The sequence below is a fragment of the Cotesia glomerata genome, linkage group LG7 (assembly GCF_020080835.1).
Source record: "Cotesia glomerata isolate CgM1 linkage group LG7, MPM_Cglom_v2.3, whole genome shotgun sequence".
NCBI lineage: Eukaryota > Metazoa > Arthropoda > Insecta > Hymenoptera > Braconidae > Cotesia > Cotesia glomerata.
Window position 1 is genome coordinate 7,572,866 of NC_058164.1, and position 20,918 is coordinate 7,593,783.

At 26.0% G+C, this 20,918-nt stretch overlaps 3 protein-coding genes across 6 annotated transcripts in view; 1 reads left to right on the forward strand and 2 right to left on the reverse strand.

The window, feature by feature from the left end:
• The window catches only part of LOC123269472 (adenylosuccinate lyase), a 47,564-nt gene extending 43,810 nt beyond the window's left edge, over window positions 1-3,754 (reverse strand). Inside the window, exon 1 of the mRNA XM_044735187.1 lies at window positions 3,497-3,754. Within this exon, the coding sequence (XP_044591122.1) occupies window positions 3,497-3,643 (147 nt within the window). The 5' untranslated portion in view covers window positions 3,644-3,754. The remainder of the gene's footprint in view (window positions 1-3,496) is intronic.
• LOC123269468 lies at window positions 710-8,872 on the reverse strand. Of its 2 annotated transcripts, none has more exons than XM_044735181.1 (5): window positions 8,591-8,872; window positions 7,221-7,729; window positions 5,474-5,698; window positions 1,098-2,047; window positions 710-819 (listed from the first exon to the last, which is right to left on the reverse strand). In XM_044735181.1, the coding sequence occupies exons 1-4, from the start codon at window positions 8,727-8,729 to the stop codon at window positions 1,127-1,129; spliced, it is 1,794 nt and encodes a 597-aa protein (XP_044591116.1). In that variant the 5' UTR covers window positions 8,730-8,872; the 3' UTR covers window positions 710-819; window positions 1,098-1,126. The 2 variants fall into 2 exon arrangements, with proteins under 2 accessions (XP_044591116.1, XP_044591115.1); XM_044735180.1 differs by having other exon boundaries at window positions 728-819; window positions 1,094-2,047.
• On the forward strand, window positions 5,074-19,953 carry LOC123269471. 3 transcript variants are annotated; one of them, XM_044735183.1, is made up of 7 exons: window positions 5,074-5,097; window positions 12,672-12,811; window positions 13,444-13,570; window positions 13,725-13,822; window positions 17,022-17,244; window positions 17,491-18,091; window positions 19,608-19,953. In XM_044735183.1, exons 1-7 carry the CDS (start codon window positions 5,091-5,093, stop codon window positions 19,924-19,926), a joined length of 1,515 nt encoding a protein of 504 aa, XP_044591118.1. In that variant the 5' UTR covers window positions 5,074-5,090; the 3' UTR covers window positions 19,927-19,953. The 3 variants fall into 3 exon arrangements, with proteins under 3 accessions (XP_044591118.1, XP_044591119.1, XP_044591121.1); XM_044735184.1 differs by having other exon boundaries at window positions 5,075-5,097; window positions 19,611-19,953; XM_044735186.1 differs by having other exon boundaries at window positions 5,092-5,109.
• Window positions 19,954-20,918: the final 965 nt, after the last annotated feature.

Here is a 20,918-nt window from a genome sequence, read left to right on the forward strand (position 1 = left end):
AAATGATTATTTTGTATGCTATTGTCAAATAATTACATTTTTTCTTATATTTCATAGTAAAATTTTTGACCTACGATTTAATCGTAAATTTAAAAAATCTTGGTTTTTCTTTTTTCCATTCAATCTCGTTTTTTATTTCATTCATTATAAACATTTAATCAACTTTATTGTTAATTGCGACTAATAATTCGACGAAAAATAATTCGTATTTTTTTAATCAAAGAGATCCACTTTTTTTTTTAATTTTTTCAATTTCTAAATTTTTTTTTTATTTTATCAAAAGAATGGAACTCTCCAATTTTTAATTCGTCATAATCAATTTTTTCCTACGATTTAATCATAAATTTAAAAAATCTTGGTTTTTTTTAAGTATCATTTTTTTAATTTAATCTTGTTTTTTATTTCATTCATTAAGAACATGTAATTAACTTTATTGTTTATTGTAACTTATTTATCTTAAAAATTTTTATTTTTTATTCTATTAAAAAAATTGAATTTTTTTAATTCAATTTCGTCCATTTAAAAATTTTAATTTAATAACTTGATTAATAATATAACAATTCCTATTTTTTTATTTAAAGAAATCTCAATTTTTTTTTATTCTATCAAAAGAATGGAATTCTCCAATTTTTAATATTTTTTAATTCAAGTCATAATCAATAAAATAAAATCTATATTTTTTTTTTTATAAAAAAAATCAACTTTTTCCATAATTATTTTCTTTAAGAAATTTTTAACACTAATTTAAAACTTAAAAGCCCACTATTTAAAATCATTCATATTAAAATCTTGATAATTATAGTATAATTCACTATTACACTGATAGAACGATTTATTTGTATTAAAAAAATATTTGTTAATAGTTAACAAATCATTTATTAGAGACCATTTTTTAGTATCAAACAAATATTTCTTAGTATTTAAAATGATTTGTTTGTATTTAATAAATCAGATATTCATTTATTAAATATTAATAAACCTTTTTAAATACTAAGAAATATTTGTTAAGGACTAAAAAGTGGTCTCTAATAAATGATTTGTTAAATATTAACAAATATTTTTAGCTATAAACAAATCCTTCTATCAGTGTACAAAACAAAAAAACGGCAAGTAAAACACTAAAAAATTAGTATTGAGATTTAAAAATGCCTCTGGGGACACTGAATACTTGATTGTCAGCACACATTACAGGAAAATGATTAATCTTCCCAAGCCCAAAAGATTTGGTGTCGAATTGAGGCCGATAGCCAACCTGATTGTTTATCAAGTGCCCTTGACGGTTACCAAAAACATTTAAGTTTTCGGGACACTGATTAGGTATTGAAGAGCGCACAATATTTAGACTCGGTAAATTGCGTCTCATATTAATATTTGTATTGATATTACTACAATACTGTTGATTATAATACGAGTCATTAACTCTATTGTTATCAAAATTGGACCAATTTTGGTCGATGCAAAAATTATCCTGATAAACAGGAAATGTTGGCCGCAAATTGGGTGTCATGATCAAATTTTTTTGAACAACCTGGTAACTTTGATTGAAGTTGATTCCATTGAAATTAAAAACTGGAGGAAGGCTCATATTATTGAGTTTTTGATTCAAATTTTGGATACCAGGAATTAAATACGGGTGAGAAATATTCTCCTTGTTATCAAATAAATACGGACTTCTAATAACAACTGGCGAAGGGTTGAAGGTTTGTACAGCAGATTTGTTATTAATATTAATATCTCTAAGAACACCGTTGTTTTCCTGTAACATCGACAGTGATCTTTTACAAATAGGATTTAACGGCATCTTCTTGAAAGTATTATTACTAACAACTCGCTGCTGCTCATGAGGTGTCTTAAAAAACTGCTTGGATTTACATCCATCAGTATTTTTCCTCTCGCTTCCTAGATTTTTATCCAAAACGTCGATTCCTTTCCCAAATTTGTTTCTTTTACCAGAAACATCCTTTGGTTTGTAATGTTTTTTTGGCTCGATGTATTTCTTTGAAATATTAATCTCACCGTCTTCGGAAATAACTCCGCACTCTTCGATCTTTGTAGGTGATAAATTAAATCAATTAGCATTAATTTTTACTTTTACTGAGAAAACGCAAGGAACTTGTTGTTTGCGAACAATCGAGGGAACTTATCAATTAACTCTCGTGGTTTTATTGTTTATGAATTATTTTGTAAGACTTCAGAGATTATGGGTAATTTCGTAAGCGCTAGCCAGTCAATAAAATGTGATAATGATAACACTGTAACCTTTTAAAGATTAAATTGACCGATTAAGTGTTATGAAAATTTCAATGACTGAAAACTTTTTACACCGAATAATTATTAAAAAATAAATTGCTTAAAATATGCTTATTAAAAAATACTTAAATTATAAGAAATTTGCCCAGTAAACATTCTGACGTTTTTAAAAGCAGAAACATGGTAACTAAATTTTAAAGACATCATATTGTTTGCTGAGTGATACTTGTTAGGATTTTTTAAACTAAATAAAATAAAATTATTATAAAGAAAATTTTAAATAATTCTGCAAATAAAAATTATAAAAAATACTGTGGGTATAATTTTTTAATAATATTTTCTTCATACTCATTTTTTAAATAAAATTGAAAAATAATTAAATGTCCTCTGATTTCAGTAATAGATTTTTTAGTTTTATTTAAAAAATAATTCGCTACAACGCCATTGAGTCTTTCGCTTTGCTATCCCGCTATTTTAATTCGCTTGAGTTATAAAATTCCGCTTTTAATAAATTGTGATTAATTATTCTTGAATTTGTTACAGATAATTTGTGTTATTTGTGCAGTAATTCACCGCTTTTAAAGTGTCGGCTTGGTGTTCAACCACGTATCAACCGGCTTCGCTTTATTATACACGCTTTCATTAACTTATCCGCTTTTATTAAGACAATTCGCTAACATATTAAATAAATATTAACTGTATATTGTGTAAATAAATTTCTAGTTCACATTGTTAATAATATTCCGCATTGAGATATCCAGACCAAAACCTGATTCTCAGCTTTCCCGCTATTACATCACTTTTCAAGTATGAATAAAATATTTTTAAAAAATTGCATTCTTTTTTTTTTTTATTTTGAATGGAAAATTGAAAAAAAATTTTTTTATATGTTTGGGAAGAAAAATCTTAAAAATTGTCAAATATCTGATTTCAATATCATTATAATTTATGTATCCGTTGAGCGATTACATCATTCGCTAGAGATGATTTGAAAAATATATATTTCAAGTTTACCCTTATGTTTAAGGTAATCAAAAAATTTTTTGATTTTTTTTTTTAATCTTAATTTAATAAAAAATTATAAAATTTTCTTTTTTTCTTTTTCATTGCCTATTAAGTAGCTTGAAAGCAGAAAATTTTCTTAATAATAACAATATTGTTATTATTATTATTGGTCAGTAATAAAATCAACAATAGAATTAATGATTGATAACAACAATAACAATAACAATTAAAGCAAACTAACCTTTTGTGCTTTTGCCAGGTAAATCCAAAGCCGGCGCCACGTGGTGAATTTATTTAGCTCGCTAAAATTAAACAGCATCTCTTTCGATGCATAACGAGTTGATAAAGGACTTCTCCAGGATGAGTGTTCATCAAGTGCATCAGACATAGTGATTTGATTTTTTTTTTTTAAAATAGAACAAATTAAACAAAATCACTCCACTCGGAATAAGCAAATATTACTTTATGAGTTGGATCAGCTGACTAACTAGGGCGAATTTTAGTTCATTTTATTATGGCAAGTAAAAATGATTTTAGCGACGCTTGTGTTGGTTTTTAAAAGCTTTTAGTGAATCTGAAAGTAAGATAGAGCTCAACATTTATCTTCTATTTTACCGGCATTAATTTTGTGGATTTCATTTTAAAATTAAAAAAAAAATTAATTATTCAAAAAATAGATACTAATTATTTAATCATTGAGAATATATAAAAGTCGAAATCTTTCAAATTTGCAAAAGCAAATTTTATGATTTGAATTTTCTGAAATTTTATTCGTCGATAAATTAAAATTTGTGATAAAATTTTGCTTTTTGTTACAATAAACTATCTATAGTTTTTTTATAGCTATAATTTTTTATTAAACTGTTTCTCTCTAAGTGATTTAAAAAAATTAAAAGCATGCTGGAAAATTGTTTTTGTTTTTACATTGATTATTAATCCCATAAATTTTAATATCAATAATCAATGCATTAGGTATTAGTCAAAGTAATAAAAAAAATATTGAAGTAAAAAGAAGAATATTCATTTTTGAGAAATTAATGAAAAGAAATGATTATTTTTACCCATAAATTTTTTTAAAAATAATCAATTTCTTATAACTAATTAAAAACATGCAGTTTAAATTTTTAGTTAAGATGAATTCGTTATTTGTGTAATTAATTTTTTTTCAACTTTTATAAAACGTAACTGTTATAAATTATTAGCATTTTGTTACGTATAAATTTAATATTTAATTTTGTGTTAATAATTAAAATCATGCATTAAAATTAAAAAAAAAAAAAAATGTTAGTTGTTTTTCATTTGATTGATAATTTTTGCTAAAAACTGTACTAAAAATAATCAATCAAATTTAAACAAAAATTAATTTCTACTTTTACCAATATTGCTAACAATTCGTAATCTGTAATTTAAATTTAAGTAATTTTAAATATTTAATTTTCAAATAATGTATGTGTTTTTGTTATCGATTATTTATACCAATAATATTATAATAATCAATTATTAATAATAAAAATTTGTAATTATTCTCACAATTTTATGAGAAGTCAAGAATTAATTATTCTTATCCAGGTATAATTATAATTAAGAATAATTAATGTTGTACATAAAGTACTTCAAGTTTTCGTTTATTTATTTATAAACTTAAAGTAAAAAAATATTGAATATAATTCCCATGCAAACCTCTGAAGTCTCAGTAAAAATAATTCTTCATAAACATAAAAAGATAAAGATAAATGCAATATTCAATGGGTGATAAGTGATAAGACTGACCTGTACTAGGTAAAAATAAAAATTACACTTGTCAGTCTTTCGCAGTGCTTGGACAGTGCACAAACATGAAAGGTAATGTATAAGGTTAGTACTTATAAGTATAAACATAATTATAAAAAACTTGAACAATAAATATTGCCCAAATATTATTAAATAAATAAACAAAAATAGCTTATAATCAAAAAAAGGAAATAACATTGCGTTGTATAAAATCCTCAGAAGGGAAAGTTACCACGTTCCAATTTTCGCGTGAGACCGTCGTCTTAGTGACCATACAGTCATTGTTCACTCTTCATGGCCAAGACAAAAGATGTCATGTCGAGTGTTCAAATGTTGATGGTCTAGCCTTTTTTACTCATTTTATTCTATCACTCGATTGTTGCAAACAACATTCCTTTGAATATTAAATTTTAAATTTAAGTAATAAATAAAATAAATATATACTTACAACATTGTGCATCGATGAACTAGGATGAGCCCAATCTATAATCAACTCAACATTGGGAAATAAAGTCGTCCTCTGCGGCATAAGCTTTCTTCTGGCCATCGCAGCATCAATGTGCGCTTTGTACGAAATTAACGCCTTTTTTTGCATCGGCTTATTAGCGGCATTACTTTTAGCGACGCTGTAAACCGCGACTTGAGTCACACTCTCTGTAGTTTCGGAAATTTTCTGTAAAAATTTTTTCTTCAATTACTTTACTTATTATTAACATAATTATTTATTTATTGCAAGAGAACACCAATCAGTAATATACATTAATAGTAACAATAAAATATTTTAAGTGATATTTTAATTTAATATAAAAATACGGGTGATTCTCTGTAAGAGATGTTTTTCGCTGTCCCAGGCATTTTTTTATTGGAAAAATTGTTATTTTGTTACTAAAAAAAATTTGTTACGAAAGTAAACAAACATTTCTATTTGGAGTATTGAAAATTAAAATAAAATAAATTTTGGTTTTTTTGCTATAAATTCGTAAACCACCGAAATGTCAGTCCCCTGGGCTGTCCCAGTCCCAAAATTAAAACTTTAAGATTAAATTTTAAGTTATTCGTCTATAATATACAATTTGGTCCATATTGTTTATGAACTTAATTAGTTAACTAACAATCTTCTTCAATGAAAAATACCGAAATTTAATTTGTTTCATTAAATTCATTAAACCAAAGTTTGTCCCAGGCATTTCAAGAACAGTCCCCTGCCAGAAGTTCAAAGCCAAAAAAAAAATCCAACGTGTTATTTTACCTTTTGTAAGGTTTATAAGGATCTAACTAGCTTTAAGTTAATAACCATAGGGCTGTTAGCGCTTTATCGCCATTTTATTTAGTGTTAAAACACCGTTTGTGCTGGAAATATGTGTGTGGGCCACTTCAAAACTCAGTCCTCTGGCAACTATTTTTATTTATAATTTATTTATAAAATTGGATCTATAAGTCTTAATATTATTCTAATTAATGTAAACATTCATTGAGAACTTGAAAAGTTGAATGCATTGAAATAGTTTGCTTGATTTTTCTCAATTTGATAAAAAAAAAACAGTCCCCTGTCATGTTATATGGAAAAAGACACACAAATATCGAAAAAACAAAAATTAATTTGGCTGCTTATTTATTATCATTAAGCTGATAGTTTTGAAGCCTTTGTTAATTTTTTTTCTAATAAAATAAAAATAATTTGGTCGGACAATTTTGTACAGATTTAAGACGTCCTTACAGAGAATCACCCATACACTGATAGAAGAATTTATTTGTATTCAAAAATATTTGTTAATAGTTAACAAATCATTTATTAGAGACCACTTTTTAGTATTAAACAAATATTTCTTAGCATTTAAAATGATTTGTTTGTATTTAATAAATCTGAAATTCATGTATTAAATATTAATAAATTTTTTTAAATACTAAAAAATATTTGTTAAGGACTAAAAAGTTATCTTTAATAAATGATTTGTTAAATATTAACAAATATTTCAAACTATAAACAAATTCTTCTACCAGTGTAGATAATGAAAATGAAGTTAAAAATAAAATTATTGTAAGATACTTAAAAATTTTTTTTAAAGCAAAGTAATTATTAGTTCTGTGTAACTTGCATTGAAATATAAAAAAAAATATTTTTAATATTAAAAATACCAATAATTGTACTTTAAAACATACTATGTATATGTATGCAGGAAGATAATAATAAATACCTTGATAAAAGTTTTCGTATCCAGTTCTGGAGGCAATCGAGCAATACTCAGGCGACAGTTATTAACGCTCGCTACGACGCCTATTTTTTTTCCCCTTTCAATAGGCCACTCGTTCAATTCTTTGATGGCTTTTGCCGCGTATTCGGGCTTAGTGTATTTTATAAAACAATAGCCGCGGTTAGTGCCGGAAAAATCCATCATGAGGCGAATTTCAAAAATTTCTCCAGCTCGCTGGAAGATCGGGTAGAGCTTATTTTCATAAATATTTCTTGGAAGATTACCAACGAAAACCTCGCACTCGGGAGTTGGTGCTTCGCCGACCCAATCTTTTGGCGGGCCTAGTTTCCGCTGGCCGTTGACTTGTGTGATGTCAAGTCCCGATGTTTTTGAAATCTCAAGCACGTTTTTTGAAATTTCGATTGACTCTTCTAATGACAAGTCACTCTTTTCATCATTTTTGGCGTAATATTGATCGTGCAAGTCATTTTTTGATCTGTCCCATCGCCGGTCTAAGTTAAATAAATAATTATTATTTTATAATTCGTTTTTAATTATAAATAATTAATATGTAAATTATGGATACGTAGAGGAATTTATAAATGTAAATGCTAAGAAATTTTCATTTATGTTTTTTTACTTATTTTTGTAAACTTAGTTTTTTTTTAAGTGCTTGTTAATTTTTTATTTTTAGAAATTTTTTGCATCAATCCTTTTACATTTATTTATTAACACAAATGACGTGTCATAAATTAGCAAAATTTTAATAGCTCTAGAATTTTTAATAAAAAAAATTTACACTAATTTTTATAAAACAATTTTTTAATTTTAAATGAAGATATAATTAAAAAAAAAATTATAATTTTTGAAAAATAAAAGCCGTGATTTTATAATTTTCCATCTTAATATCATTGTTTTAAATTTGTCAATAATCCATTTTGTATTTTTCTTCAGTGTTAAAATTTATATATGAATAAATTATAAATAAAATTAAAAAAAAAATAATTATTCACACGTAAAAATTAAAAAAAAATTATATAAGTTTAAAATTTTTTTTTCATCAATTAAATTACAAGTACTTTAAAAAAATTTCATAGATAATTTTTCAAATTTTCAACTTGTGAAATTTTTTTCTTTTAATATTTTTCAAAAAAATAAATTTTTAAACAACTAATTTAATTTTCATGTATTTTTAGACTAATTTTTCAAGCACTGATTCATCTTTTCAATTAATACTAAAAAATGATTTGGTCAAATCTTAAATTTACAAATTTTATTTCCGTATAATTTATCTAAAAATAATTAAATAAACAAGTTAATTGTAACTAACTGTTGAATAAACTAAAATTTAAAAAACAAAAAAAATTACTTACTGGATAAATTATTGATGCTGTAGTAAACACACTGGTAATTTTTGCCAGACTTTTTAACTGGGCTTCCATTATTCTTCCCAGTATCACTCTCATTATTACTTCTTTGATTATTATTATACATTTTGATAATTGAAATCATCAATTGTTGATTCACTTGTTTTTGTAATAATTAAACAACTGGCACTGGACGTTAATGAAATCAAACGAAGAACTTGAAGCAACTGGCTACTGCCGAATAAAATGTAAAAATGCTGTGTTCTGTTCTCAGTGAGCCGAGCACATGTAATGGTAATGAAGCATAAAGCCTTACAGCGTGAGCGTGAGTTACAGTTTTTATTTGGCCAATGGCCAATAGATTTTGGTAGTTTCGGAGAGCACCAATGGCCGTGGCCGTGGCGTTCGCTGTCTGCGGTGTACCGAAGCACAGAAGCTAGAGCTAGGTGGTGGGAAATCCGGAGAATTAGTTTAACCCTTCGTTGGTCGCGCTTTTTTTAGTTTCTCGCTCGCACTATAGCGAGTCTCTATAGGTTGAGTAGTTGTTAGGCGGCGATTCGCTCATAGCGCGACCAACGAAGGGTTAACGTACAGTTTTTTTAAGTTTTTCTTTGTTCTTTTTTTGGACGCGTAAACAATCGATGTATAACATAAATAATTTCTGAATTTTAAATAATTTGATTGCAATTTTTATTTTAATTAAATTAAAAAAATTTTTTAGATGAAAATATCGAAAAAAAATGATACTGAAAAAATGAGATTTAATTTATTTATTTATTTAATTTGAATGGCCGAATGGCAAAAGTACAAAAATATAAGAATATAAAGTACATGTAAGAGTATAAACGTCTCTAAATAAATATTGTAACAATATTAAGATTTTGCTAACAAATAGTGAAAACAATCAAAAGATTTAAGAAATATCATCAGTTTTTTACAATCAAAAGAAATATATAAGGTGAAATAAACGTAAGCAAGAAATTTCTTAAAGTACCAGTTTTAGCTGAAGAGAAGGCAAAAAGTTTTTAAAGTGGGTATCAGACTAGGTTTAGATCTAAATTTATGGTTTAAGGTAAAAGCCCCAATATATGATCATGTACCAGTATATGATCATATATTGGGGCTTTTACCTTATAGCACTCCAATTATTAATGATTTTATTTTATTTTTTATTTTATTTTTTATCAGTTCAATGAACCCTACAGCAAAGCCATTAATCGGGTTCCATGTTACATACAATTTAATACAAAGTGTTTAATTTAAAATTAATATTATGATAAGTCACTATATAATTAACTATCAAAAGTAAATATTTTGCTCCAGTTTATACAATGTTTGACATACAAAGTTTTGAAAAACATTCAGAACTAAGGTAAAAGCCCCAATATATGATCATGTACCAGTATATGATCACTCCATGTATTTGTATACCTATATTTGTGAATATAGATATACAAATACATGGAGTGATCATATACTGGTACGTGATCATCTATTGGGGCTTTTACCTTACTTATTTTATAAACATCCAAACTGTTATCTATCTTGTAAAAAGTAAAAAGATTTGAATCATAATCGGTGAAGCCGGGACTCAAGTTCTCCTTAAGCTCAAGGTCATGGAAGAATTTGTAGGCTTTTGTCTTGAAAGTATCTATGCTAAGTGCATTGGACCACATCAGGTGGTATAGTAATTCTCTCCAGAGGCGTATCGATGAAATCAGAAATGAATGTTCGTAGACGGTAGTTGAGAAATTAGGAATTTTAAATGTGATATTGTTCTGTTTGGCAGCCACTCTCTCAGAACGTCTAAAATATCTGGTGACTCTTCGACAAACATGCTTCTGAGGAATCTAGGTTCACCAGAGTTAAATCATTTTTTTTGAAAAACAAATTATTGCAAAAAAAATAAAAAATCTACTTTTAAAAATGTTGAAAAATTATTAATGCAGTTTTTTTATTTGTTAGGAAAAACTAAAAACTGATCAGTCTGCTGATTTTAGTATCATAAACAAATTATTACAATTAAATAAATAAATTGTTATGATACTGAAATCAACAGAAATCTGTCAATTGTTCGATTTTTCTAACAACTAAATTATTATGAATAAATTTCTATTTAAAAAACTCCAGAAATAGAAATTTTAAAAAAATTACAAATGCAAATTTTTTAAAAATGTTTTTATTTAAAATTTTCAATAAAAAAAGTTATAAAAATTTTAAGCTGTCGGCTAACTTAATTTTTATTAATAAATATTGTTGATGAAATTAAAGTTAGCAATCACTTGATAATTTTTTTATTTTATTTAACAAAAAAATTTTTTCCAAAAAATTATTTTCAAAAAATTGCATTTATTATTTTTTAAAATTTCTACTTGTCAATTTTTTGCCATAATTTATCTTAAAAATTAATTTAGCAGATATTTTATAATTTCAAGAATTTTTTTAACAAATAAATTATAGCAAAAAAAAGTAAAAAAAAAAATTGACAGGTAGAAATTTTAAAAAATAAAAAATGCAATTTTTTAAAAATAATTTTTTGGAAAAAATCTATTTGTTAAAAAAAAATTAAAAAATGCTTATGTGACTGCTAACTTTAATGTCATTAATTTATCCGTTAATAAAATTCTAAAAATTATTAAATATCCGCTAAATTAATACTCATATATTTTTGTCTTTAAAGTAAATAATGTTAAACATCAGCCAAGTAGATTTTTTAACTTCGATATGAATAACATCGATTGTCATTTTATATCTGTTAGGGTTCGACGTTTATTCTTTGAATACTTATATCGAGATTCGTGATTGTTATTTTATACCGCGGTCTACACAACAAACACTCAGTCTCGGTCAGTACTAACTTTACTGATTATTCGGAGTATTCGGAGAAACTCTGGATGGTATTTATATTGTTGTTTCCAAGTTTTCATTTCAAGAAAAAAACAAAGCAGGGTAAAATATATATTTTTATATAATGTCAACTCACAGCACACAAGTAAATAGAAAATAAAAAATTATCAACAATTTTTAAAAGTTATTTATGACACTCAAATTGGCAGACACTTGACAATTTTTTATTTTTTTTTTAAATAAATTAAGTCTAGAAAATCATTTTTAAAAAATTACATTTATTATTTTTTAGAGCTTTTAAAGATAGAATTTTTCTAAATAAATTATTCTTGATATAATTTATTTTTTAGAAAAGTTATCAAATTTCTCTTAATTTCTGTATCATAATTATTTACTTTATATTTTCGCATTAATTAATTTTTTATTTTTGCAGGACATGATTCACCAGGCGAGAAATTTTTGCCGAGGTTCTTAAAATTTTTTCAAAAATAATTACACTTTTATAATTACGTTTTTTAAATTATTAAAAATGAATAATTAAAAAATTGTAAAATTCTATTTTTTAAAAATTAAAACATAGTTAATTACTAATTTCAAATAATAAAATTAAAAGATCAATTAAAAATTTTTGTGAAATTAGAAATAGACAAATTATTTTAATTTTCAATTAATTTAAATAATTTTGATTGCGAATTCATAAATAATTTTTTTTTTTTCAAATAACTTCAATAGAGTAAAAAAAATATATGTTATGCTTAAAAAAAAAAAAGATGAAAAATAATTGGTAAGTTGTAATACATACATATAAATATAAAATAATACGATAATATTTTTTGCTATGGTGACCCATGAAAAACTCAATTATCCCACGCAGCTGCGTTCTACGATAATAACATTATTACATTACATTGTTTTTTTTTTTTTTTTTTTTTTTTTTTTTTTTTTTTCCAGTAGTAGGTATACGCAAGTCTCATTACGTGACATTACATCTACATCGGCCCACCTGCATCAGCCTGAGCATAAACCTAACTATCTCTTTCAGTCCGCGCTCGTCGCTGTTTGTGATCTATCGCTTTTCTCGTCAACGATAAATCTACCTGTCGTCCACATTTATTTGTGCCAGAAATTATTCCAATATTTATAATAATAATATAAGAATTATTAAAAAAAAAAAAAAAATAAATATTTTGTGATGTTACTATTACTAATATTTTAATTAAATTTTAATATGTAATTATAGACAAAAGTTCGTGGTGGAAAAAGTTTAAATCAAATGCTACTAAATCAAGTGAATTGAGCAGAAAAAAATTTTTTAAGCACAGAGAAATCTATCCTGGTATTATGTGGAATAAAAAAGTTTTTATCAAAATCATTGAAGTGGTGAGTTTTTTTTTTTATTTTTATTTATTTTCTAGCATACAGGTCTATAGAGATGCAAGAGCATCTGTACATAGAGCTAGATATTACATAAATTATTCAACATTATACAAAATATTTATAAAAAATACAAAATGCATAAATAGTTTGAGAAAATACTAATATTGCACAAATTTCTTGTACTATTACAATGACAGATTCTTGATCCAATCTTTTATTTTATAGTTTAGCATTTTTTTTATTATAATTTAATATCTTAAGATTATTAGGTAAAAGATTAAAATATTTTATTGCAACATAGTAAGCGTTACTTACGATAATTTTTTTTTTAATTTTGGGGAGAGATATCGATTTAAATCTAGTTCTAGTTTGTTTAGCATTGTATAGATCTTTACACTCTTGATAGTAACGCATCAGTTTTATTTATTTTTTTTTTTTTTTGATTTATTTAAGATATAAAATTTATGCTATGCAGAGATTTTAATTCAAATAAAATATGACTAAGTTCAAAACAATTTATCTTTGAGATTTATTCATTGAAAACAGAAAAAACTTTTCATTATTCATCATGGTATTATTCATGTTCTTGATAGTTTCTCTTTATACATTAACATTTATATTTATCTATTTTTCAGCTTTTATGCATTGCATGCACGGTGGCACTCCGTGTGACTGATGACGAGAGCAGAAGAGTTTTTAATTTTCTCAGATATCGTAGTAGAGAGTGGGCTCTTCTGAACAATGTGACCTGGGGAACTATAGGTAAAAAGTTATTTTAAATTGAAAAAAAAGAAAAAGTCTTGACAGAAGAAAAGATAAAACAAATTTGAATTTGTTTCATTTCTTTTAACACTTTTTCTTTTTTTTTTGTCGCTTATTTATTTAGTTAAATCCTCGACCTATTTTTCTGTAACAGGTGCAGCTCTCGCGACAGCAACGTGTGGCGGTTACGTGATCATCACTGCAGGTCTTCTGCTCGCTGTTGCGACTGGCGAATTACGCGGTAGAAAAACTGTAAGGATCGTTATCCTTTTTTTTTAATTATATTGTTTGAAATACAAATGATAGTTAAGTTGTAGACAATTTCAGTATTTTTTTAAAGCTTATTGTTTTGTTTTTAGAAATTTTTTAAAAAGGTTTTTAGAAGCGAAAAATTTTGAATTTAAACTAAAAAAAAAAAATTTTGGACAAATTAGAGGCAAAGATTTATTAATAAATTTTTTATTAAATTTTCGACTTTTAAACTTATGTTTTAACTTTCTGATATAAAAATTGAAATTCTTGGCTAATAACAAACAATTATTTCTTTACAATTTATAAAAAAATGTTTTTTAAAAATTTTTTTTTTAGTAATCGTAAAAAAAAATCTGAAAATTTGCTTCAATAGTTCGATAAATAACTTTTTATTTAAAATTAAAAAAATTTTAGTCTGTTATTTAAAGTTTTAAGTTAAAAGATTTAAAAAATAACAAAATATAGAAAATTTGCGGTGAGATTAAAAAAAATGATTTTTTTTTAAATTATATTTTAAGATTTTTTGAGAACTTAAATTTTAAAAAAACTCTCGAATGCAATAATTTAAAAAGTTGTCGCAAATAAACAAAGTCAGCTCTGAAAATTGGGGGAGACCAGCTAATTGCATTGCACAACAAATAAAATAGATTTACTTAAAAATCATGGGAATGTTGAAATACGTAAAAAAAATAATAAATAAATAAATAAACAATGTCTCATATAGTTGACATTGAAAGACAAGGCTAGATAGTTAATTATTTAAATCTAAAGGAACAATATTACTTTACTTCATATATGTTTATATATTTATATTTTTATTTATATACTTATAGGCGCTGGTGCAGAAACGCATAATCATAATAGAAAGACACGTAATGTGTTATTTTACATTTTTCCTCAGTAATAAGTAATGAGTCATATAACTAGATCGCTGGTAACCGTAATACTTGTATCATATATAATATACATATACATATTAAATCCTCGCCCAATCCTTGATCCTGAAGAGATCGAGGAATCGCGGTCAAGCTTTTTATTAACACGATGAACGTGGGAAAATATTTAACTATATCGAACTCGCTTGATCATCCGAACGGTATATTATAATTCATATATTTTAATGTCGATTACAAGGCTTGCACTAATTATTCAAAATATATCACAATGGATATAATTACTAAGCTATAAATGTTTCCTTAATCTTCAGAGTTTTTATTGCTTAGGATAGGCATGGTATTTAATGAAGCTAACTGATCTTCAGAGACTCAATGGCTCAAAACGTAATTACTTATAAGTAATTACAAAAAATGATTTATCTTAATTGCACGTTTCAAAAGTTATTTTTCATTCATAAGTACTTGTTTCCTGTCTAATGACTTTTTTGTAATTTCTTTTCTGTTGCATAATTTATTGATGATTTATCTTGAGGTCTTTAGTGAATCCTTAGTAGAATAAATTTTTTTTTAATTAAATTAAACTCAATATAAAAGTGTTGTGATTGGAATTTTAATTTTTTTAACTAGTTACTTGAGTTTTACTGAATAATATTATTTATTTTTTATTATTATTAATAATAATTTATTATTACTAATAATAAATCGCGGTGGCGCGACACCAAAAGATCCAGGTTCGATTCCTGGTCTGAGCATTTTCCGAGTTATTTTTTCGGTGACCGAAAAAAGTTTCACTGAGTAAAAAATTAACTTCTTTGCTTAATCTTAATTAAAAATAAAAAATTTTTAATTATTAGATATATTCACCCGAAGACGGTATTGAGTGCTCATACTGACAATAAAAGTGGTGAAAATAAATTTAATAAATAAAAATTTAATGTAAAATTTAAAATTAGTCTAACATCAATTTGGATCGGGGATAATGGCTTTGAAATATAGAACTCTTTAATTATTATTAATATTATTTGTTTATTTATTATTTTATATAATTTTCAAATTCAAAATGGAAAAAAGCTGTGATTTTTCTTGAATTGTCAATCTTTAAGGCTATCTTTGAGGTAGTTGTCATGGTACAATATTGTCAAAATATTAGAGATCATTTTTACGCAAGACTGTACCCATGGAGACGCAACCCATACAATTGTTTCTATCCGACTCCGTAAATATATACTTTTTCATAAATTGTTAAACTTTAATCCGTTATTTATAAAAAATTAGACGGTTAAAAAAATTTTTTTATATTTTTTTTAAACTCACAACAAATACATTAAAAGACTGTCAGTTTTTTGAAAGTTTCTGATAGTTAGTTTTTTTTTTATAACTAAGAAACTAGTACAGAACTGCAGAGAGCGTATGCAATCAATGTTAAATAACCAATTTTTAATTGAATTAATCTCGGGTTATAAGATGGTCAATCGATTTCAAATTTTTAGGGTAATTGTATCATCATGTCCTTAATAAATATACAAAAATTTAGAATTTTCTGACGGTATGCCTTAACCACGACAACTACCTTAACAGGCATATCGACGTTCTAATTAGCAAATTGTCTAATTTTATTTTAAAGAATCTTCCATTTGTATGAAAAAACAATTAGTTAAAAATTTATTGTCACTTTAAAAAACAACTTTATATCTAATAGAGATATAATACTTTGGCTTGGATCATTCAAATAACTTATTATTGATATGGACCATTGTTATATCAAAATGTTAAAAAATCACCTTCTAAAAAATAAGGAGTTAGACCAATTGCTAATTAGACCGTCGATATGCAATTAATTTTTAGTAAATCTAAATTGCCTAATACAAAGAATAATTTTTGAAAAAATGAATTGATTGATTAAATTACCATAAATTCAATAATTAGATTATTTATAGATTTCTTGTAAGTCGAAAAAAGATTTTTTATATACAGCGGAAATTTTTTTTTTCTTATAAGATTTATTTTCAATATAAATTAGATGAAGTTATTATAAAATATAAAAGTTTTTAGAAATTTATTTTTTAAAATATCATTTATTGAAATTCTGTTTGAAATTTCGTAAAAATTCTATTTTTACTAAAAACTAAATTTAAAAAAAGATTCTGAAAATTTTAGAAATTTAATTATAAAACGAAGCAAATTTTCTGTCATTTTTAAAAATTTTAATAACTAAGAAGAATAGTAAAGAAAGTTAAAATATTTCAAAGATTTAAAATAAGTAATTGAATAGGCACTTAACTAATTTATCTTATTTTTTCTAGGAATTATTCTTACTTGGACTTGGAGTAATTCTCTTCGGAATAATCGGCGCACTGTCATTAGCGTCGATAGAAAATGTTCCTAATGATTTAATAGACAACGCAGCGGTGCTCGGCGCTTTGTGTCTCATCACCGGATTGGTTTTTATAGCAGATATTTTGATGACTACACCCGAACAAGACAGTAAACATGACGCGACGCATATATTTGTCAATAAAAATGCAGGCAAGTCACGTGCCGATTTGACTAATTCACAAATTCGAATTGAAACAGCTGCTTAACAATAAATAATAATAATTTGCTATCTAATTTAATAATTATAAAAATATTAAAATTAAAATAGTAATTAGTGGTAGTAATAAATATGAGTTAACAATCGATGATAAATATAAAAAGTTATAAATAATAATTATAATTATAAATTATAATTAAAGTAGTTAATAAATGAGCATGAATGTTATCGCAATTTAGTGCAACCGCCGACGACTTTGACGATTGAGAAGGAGTCGAAAGCTCCAAAGGCTAGCGGACACAATAAGACTTTAGATTCTGATAGAAATGAAAGTGTCAATGATACTAAGGATACTAATAAGGACAATAGTCAACAGCAGAATCATCAGGTTCATCATCATAATCAGGAAGAACCTCCAGCAGGCTCACGGGAGCATCAAGTCCTCGTTACCGCCCAGCGACCTCGAGTTACCGACGTCGGAATTTTGGCTGAGCCTAACAGGGACTACGGTGATGATGACATTAAATTTATCGACGACGATCAATTTACCAAAGAATACTCCAACCTTCGTAATCAGTTTAGAGAGTCCACTGTCAACGGGTACAGAGACGCTGAGACGACGATGAGAGATAGATTCAGGGACGAGAGGGACAACGGAAGGACTTTTTATCACCATACCCATGAAATGAATATTCGACCTTCTGACGAGGTCGACACGCCGAGGTTTTCTTCCATCAGAGACAATTTAAGCGAGGCCAGGTTTCCTAAAATTGTTAACTCGAGTGTGAAGACTAACAGGGTCGATCGCGATGATCACGATAATTTTGAGAGTCATGGAAGGTAAGATTTTTTTTTTATTTTTTATATATGTTATTTATCAAAAAGGTTTTATGTTTTATGGCTAGATCTATTTTAATTCTTTATCAAATTAAAAAATTTAAATACTATGTTAAGGCTTATTTTTTCCGCTTTTGATGAAAAATATCTAAAAAATTTTAATAAGTTTCTTTGTTAATAAAAAAATTTTTTTTGTTTTATTTCAAATAGAATAAACGTCGATCGGCTATATACATATAAGGTTTTTATTACAAGATTAAATGATTAGATAGCATCATTTTTATACATGAATTTAATAAATATAAAGAAATTATTGCACAGACTAATGCAGACTGATGGAGTAGACTGAAAAAAAAATTAACTTGATTTGAGAAAAAAATTCTTGAACCAAGAAAATAATTTTGAAGAGGAAAATTGTCTTGAATCAAGACGAAAAATTCTTGAATCTAGTAAAATTTCCTTAAATCAAGAAAAATTTACTTAGTTCAAGAATTTTTCTACTCAAATCAAGAAGATTAAGTTCTTAGAAATTATATGCTTGATTCAAGAACATTTTTTTTTTCTGTGTAGTAACAAGATTTTTGACATTAGATGTCTTTACATATAAGGAGGAAAGTGAACCACCAAAGTAATCTAACTCAGTACAATGATAATTAACTAAATTCGCAATCCTGTTTATTGGTCCATTAAATACGTAGTTTTTTATTATTTTTGTTGAATACAGCAGCCTTCGGGATCTCAGATCTGGTCTTGAGCAGATGAAACCGAACTGTTCCAAGATTTCAGGGGAATCGATATATCCATTGATTGTTTTATAAAAGTGGATTAAGTCAGTACACATTTAAAAAAAAAATATGTCATTTAGTGACAATACATTTAACAGTGTAACTGAGTGAATAGAATTTTCGGCTGCAAATGTGTTTGGGCAACGAGCAAAGTGTGTGCGCCAACGCACGAGAGTCAAAAATCTTATCCACTAAATTCATATTTGCAAATATTTATAAATGAAAGATATTTTTTTCATCAGTAGTAATAAATATCAGTCTTATTTCCACATTACCGGATAAATATTTGTTATTTGATCACATTGAGAGAATTTTTTTTTTTTTAAATGGGCATTGTGACAAAAAATAAATTTATTAAAAATTTTATTTTTTAATTTAAAACTAAAATTTTTCTCACAGTAACTTTCTTGTTGAAAAAATGTTTTTTTTTTTTTTTTTTTTTTTTTAATTTGGAAAAAACCATTATTTTGAGTGAAAATTTGCAAGTTGTTTATCTAAAATTGTTTTTTTTTTCCAATACTAAAATTTTTTTTTCAACAAGAAAGTTACTATGAAAAGAAATTTTATAATTTCTTCAGCTAAAAAATAAAATTGTTGACAATTTTCACCAAATTGATTTCTTATTACAACATTGCTAATTTTTTTCAAACGAAATTTTTTCTTTCAGTGCACAATATTATGCAAAATACTTACACAGATCGGTTAGTTAAAAATTAATATGATTTTTTCACTAGCAGATACTTGGACTCGAGTCACTTTGACACCATATCAACGAGATTAGCACCAGGAATAATGAAGCGCGGGCGAGACAATTATCTGGTTTCATCTGGCAGAAGCTACCGCAGCGACCGGTCCAAAGATGGAATAGAAATGCTGGATGAGTGGGTTGGAGTGCTCAGAAAGTCAACTACCGGGACCCAGACAACGATTCCTTCGACACTGCCGTCGTCTCCCAACGACCCAGGATACGTCAGACACACTGCCAGTAACTGGCCTCGCGAGATTAAATTCAAGACTCCTGGTTCAAGCCCTAATCGCGAGGTCCATCATTAATTAACTACTTTCTATTATATAAATTAACATAAATATAAATATAAATATGATCTGCCCTGAAGGTTAACTTGAACTAAAAAAATTATTCTATTTCTTTACAATAACAAATTTTGCTTTTAAGGTAGTTGTCATTATTGTAGTAGGTACAATATTGTCGAAAAATGATAGATTATCCATGCCGCAAAAGTATGTGAGCTTGTAGCTAAGTAATCCTTAATTTTTTACGCAAGACTGTACCTGTGGAGACGTAACTCATACAATTGTTTCTGTCCGACTCTTTAGATATATACTTTTTCACAAATTATTGAACTTTAATCCGTTATTTATAAATAATTAGACAGTCCAAAATTTTTTTTTATTTTTTTTAAACTTACAACAAATACATTAAAAGGCTGTCAGTTTTTTAAAGATTTCTGACAGTTAGTTTTTTTTTATAACTAAGGAATTAGTACAGAACTACAGAGAGCGTACACAGAAAGAAAAATTTCTTGACTGAAGAACAAAATTCTTGGCTCAAGAAAATTTGTCGGGTGCCTGAAGGAAGACCGAAGTTGTGTTGGCTGAAGTAAAAATTTTTCTTGAAATTCTATTCTTGGTGGAAGTAATTTTTTCTTAATTTAAATTATCATAAATACTTGATACAACAAATTTTTATATTTGATCAAGATTTTTAGATACTTTAGGGAAGCAGTGCCACTTACTTCAATTGAGAAAAAAATTTTCTTTCCTTGAGAAAATTTTTTTCTTGAATATTTGATACCCATTTTTTATTATCTTAGCGTGCAATATTATACATATTGAATGAAAAAAAAAAGATTCAATATTATTTGATCTTCTCATTTGACATGTTAATTAATTACAATATTGATGAAAATTTACTTCTATCGAGATATTTAATTTTTTGGAGCAAGAGAGAAATTTTCTCGACAAAAAAATTTATTTTTATCAAGAACTTAATTTTTTGGAGCAAGAGGCTGAATTTTCTCAAAACA

What these genes read in the sequence shown, in the direction of transcription:
- LOC123269468 (XM_044735181.1), bottom strand. Translation starts at nt 8,729, where the DNA reads ATGATTTCAATTATCAAAATGTATAATAATAATCAAAGAAGTAATAAT. An exon ending in CAGCATCAATAATTTATCCA is followed by an intron (nt 7,730 to 8,590) that starts GTAAGTAATTTT and finishes TATTTAACTTAG; the next exon opens with ACCGGCGATGGGACAGATCA. An exon ending in ATACGAAAACTTTTATCAAG is followed by an intron (nt 5,699 to 7,220) that starts GTATTTATTATT and finishes AAATTTTTACAG; the next exon opens with AAAATTTCCGAAACTACAGA.
- LOC123269471 (XM_044735183.1), top strand. An exon ending in TTATCAAAATCATTGAAGTG is followed by an intron (nt 12,812 to 13,443) that starts GTGAGTTTTTTT and finishes TCTATTTTTCAG; the next exon opens with CTTTTATGCATTGCATGCAC. An exon ending in AATTTTGAGAGTCATGGAAG is followed by an intron (nt 18,092 to 19,607) that starts GTAAGATTTTTT and finishes TTTTTTCACTAG; the next exon opens with CAGATACTTGGACTCGAGTC.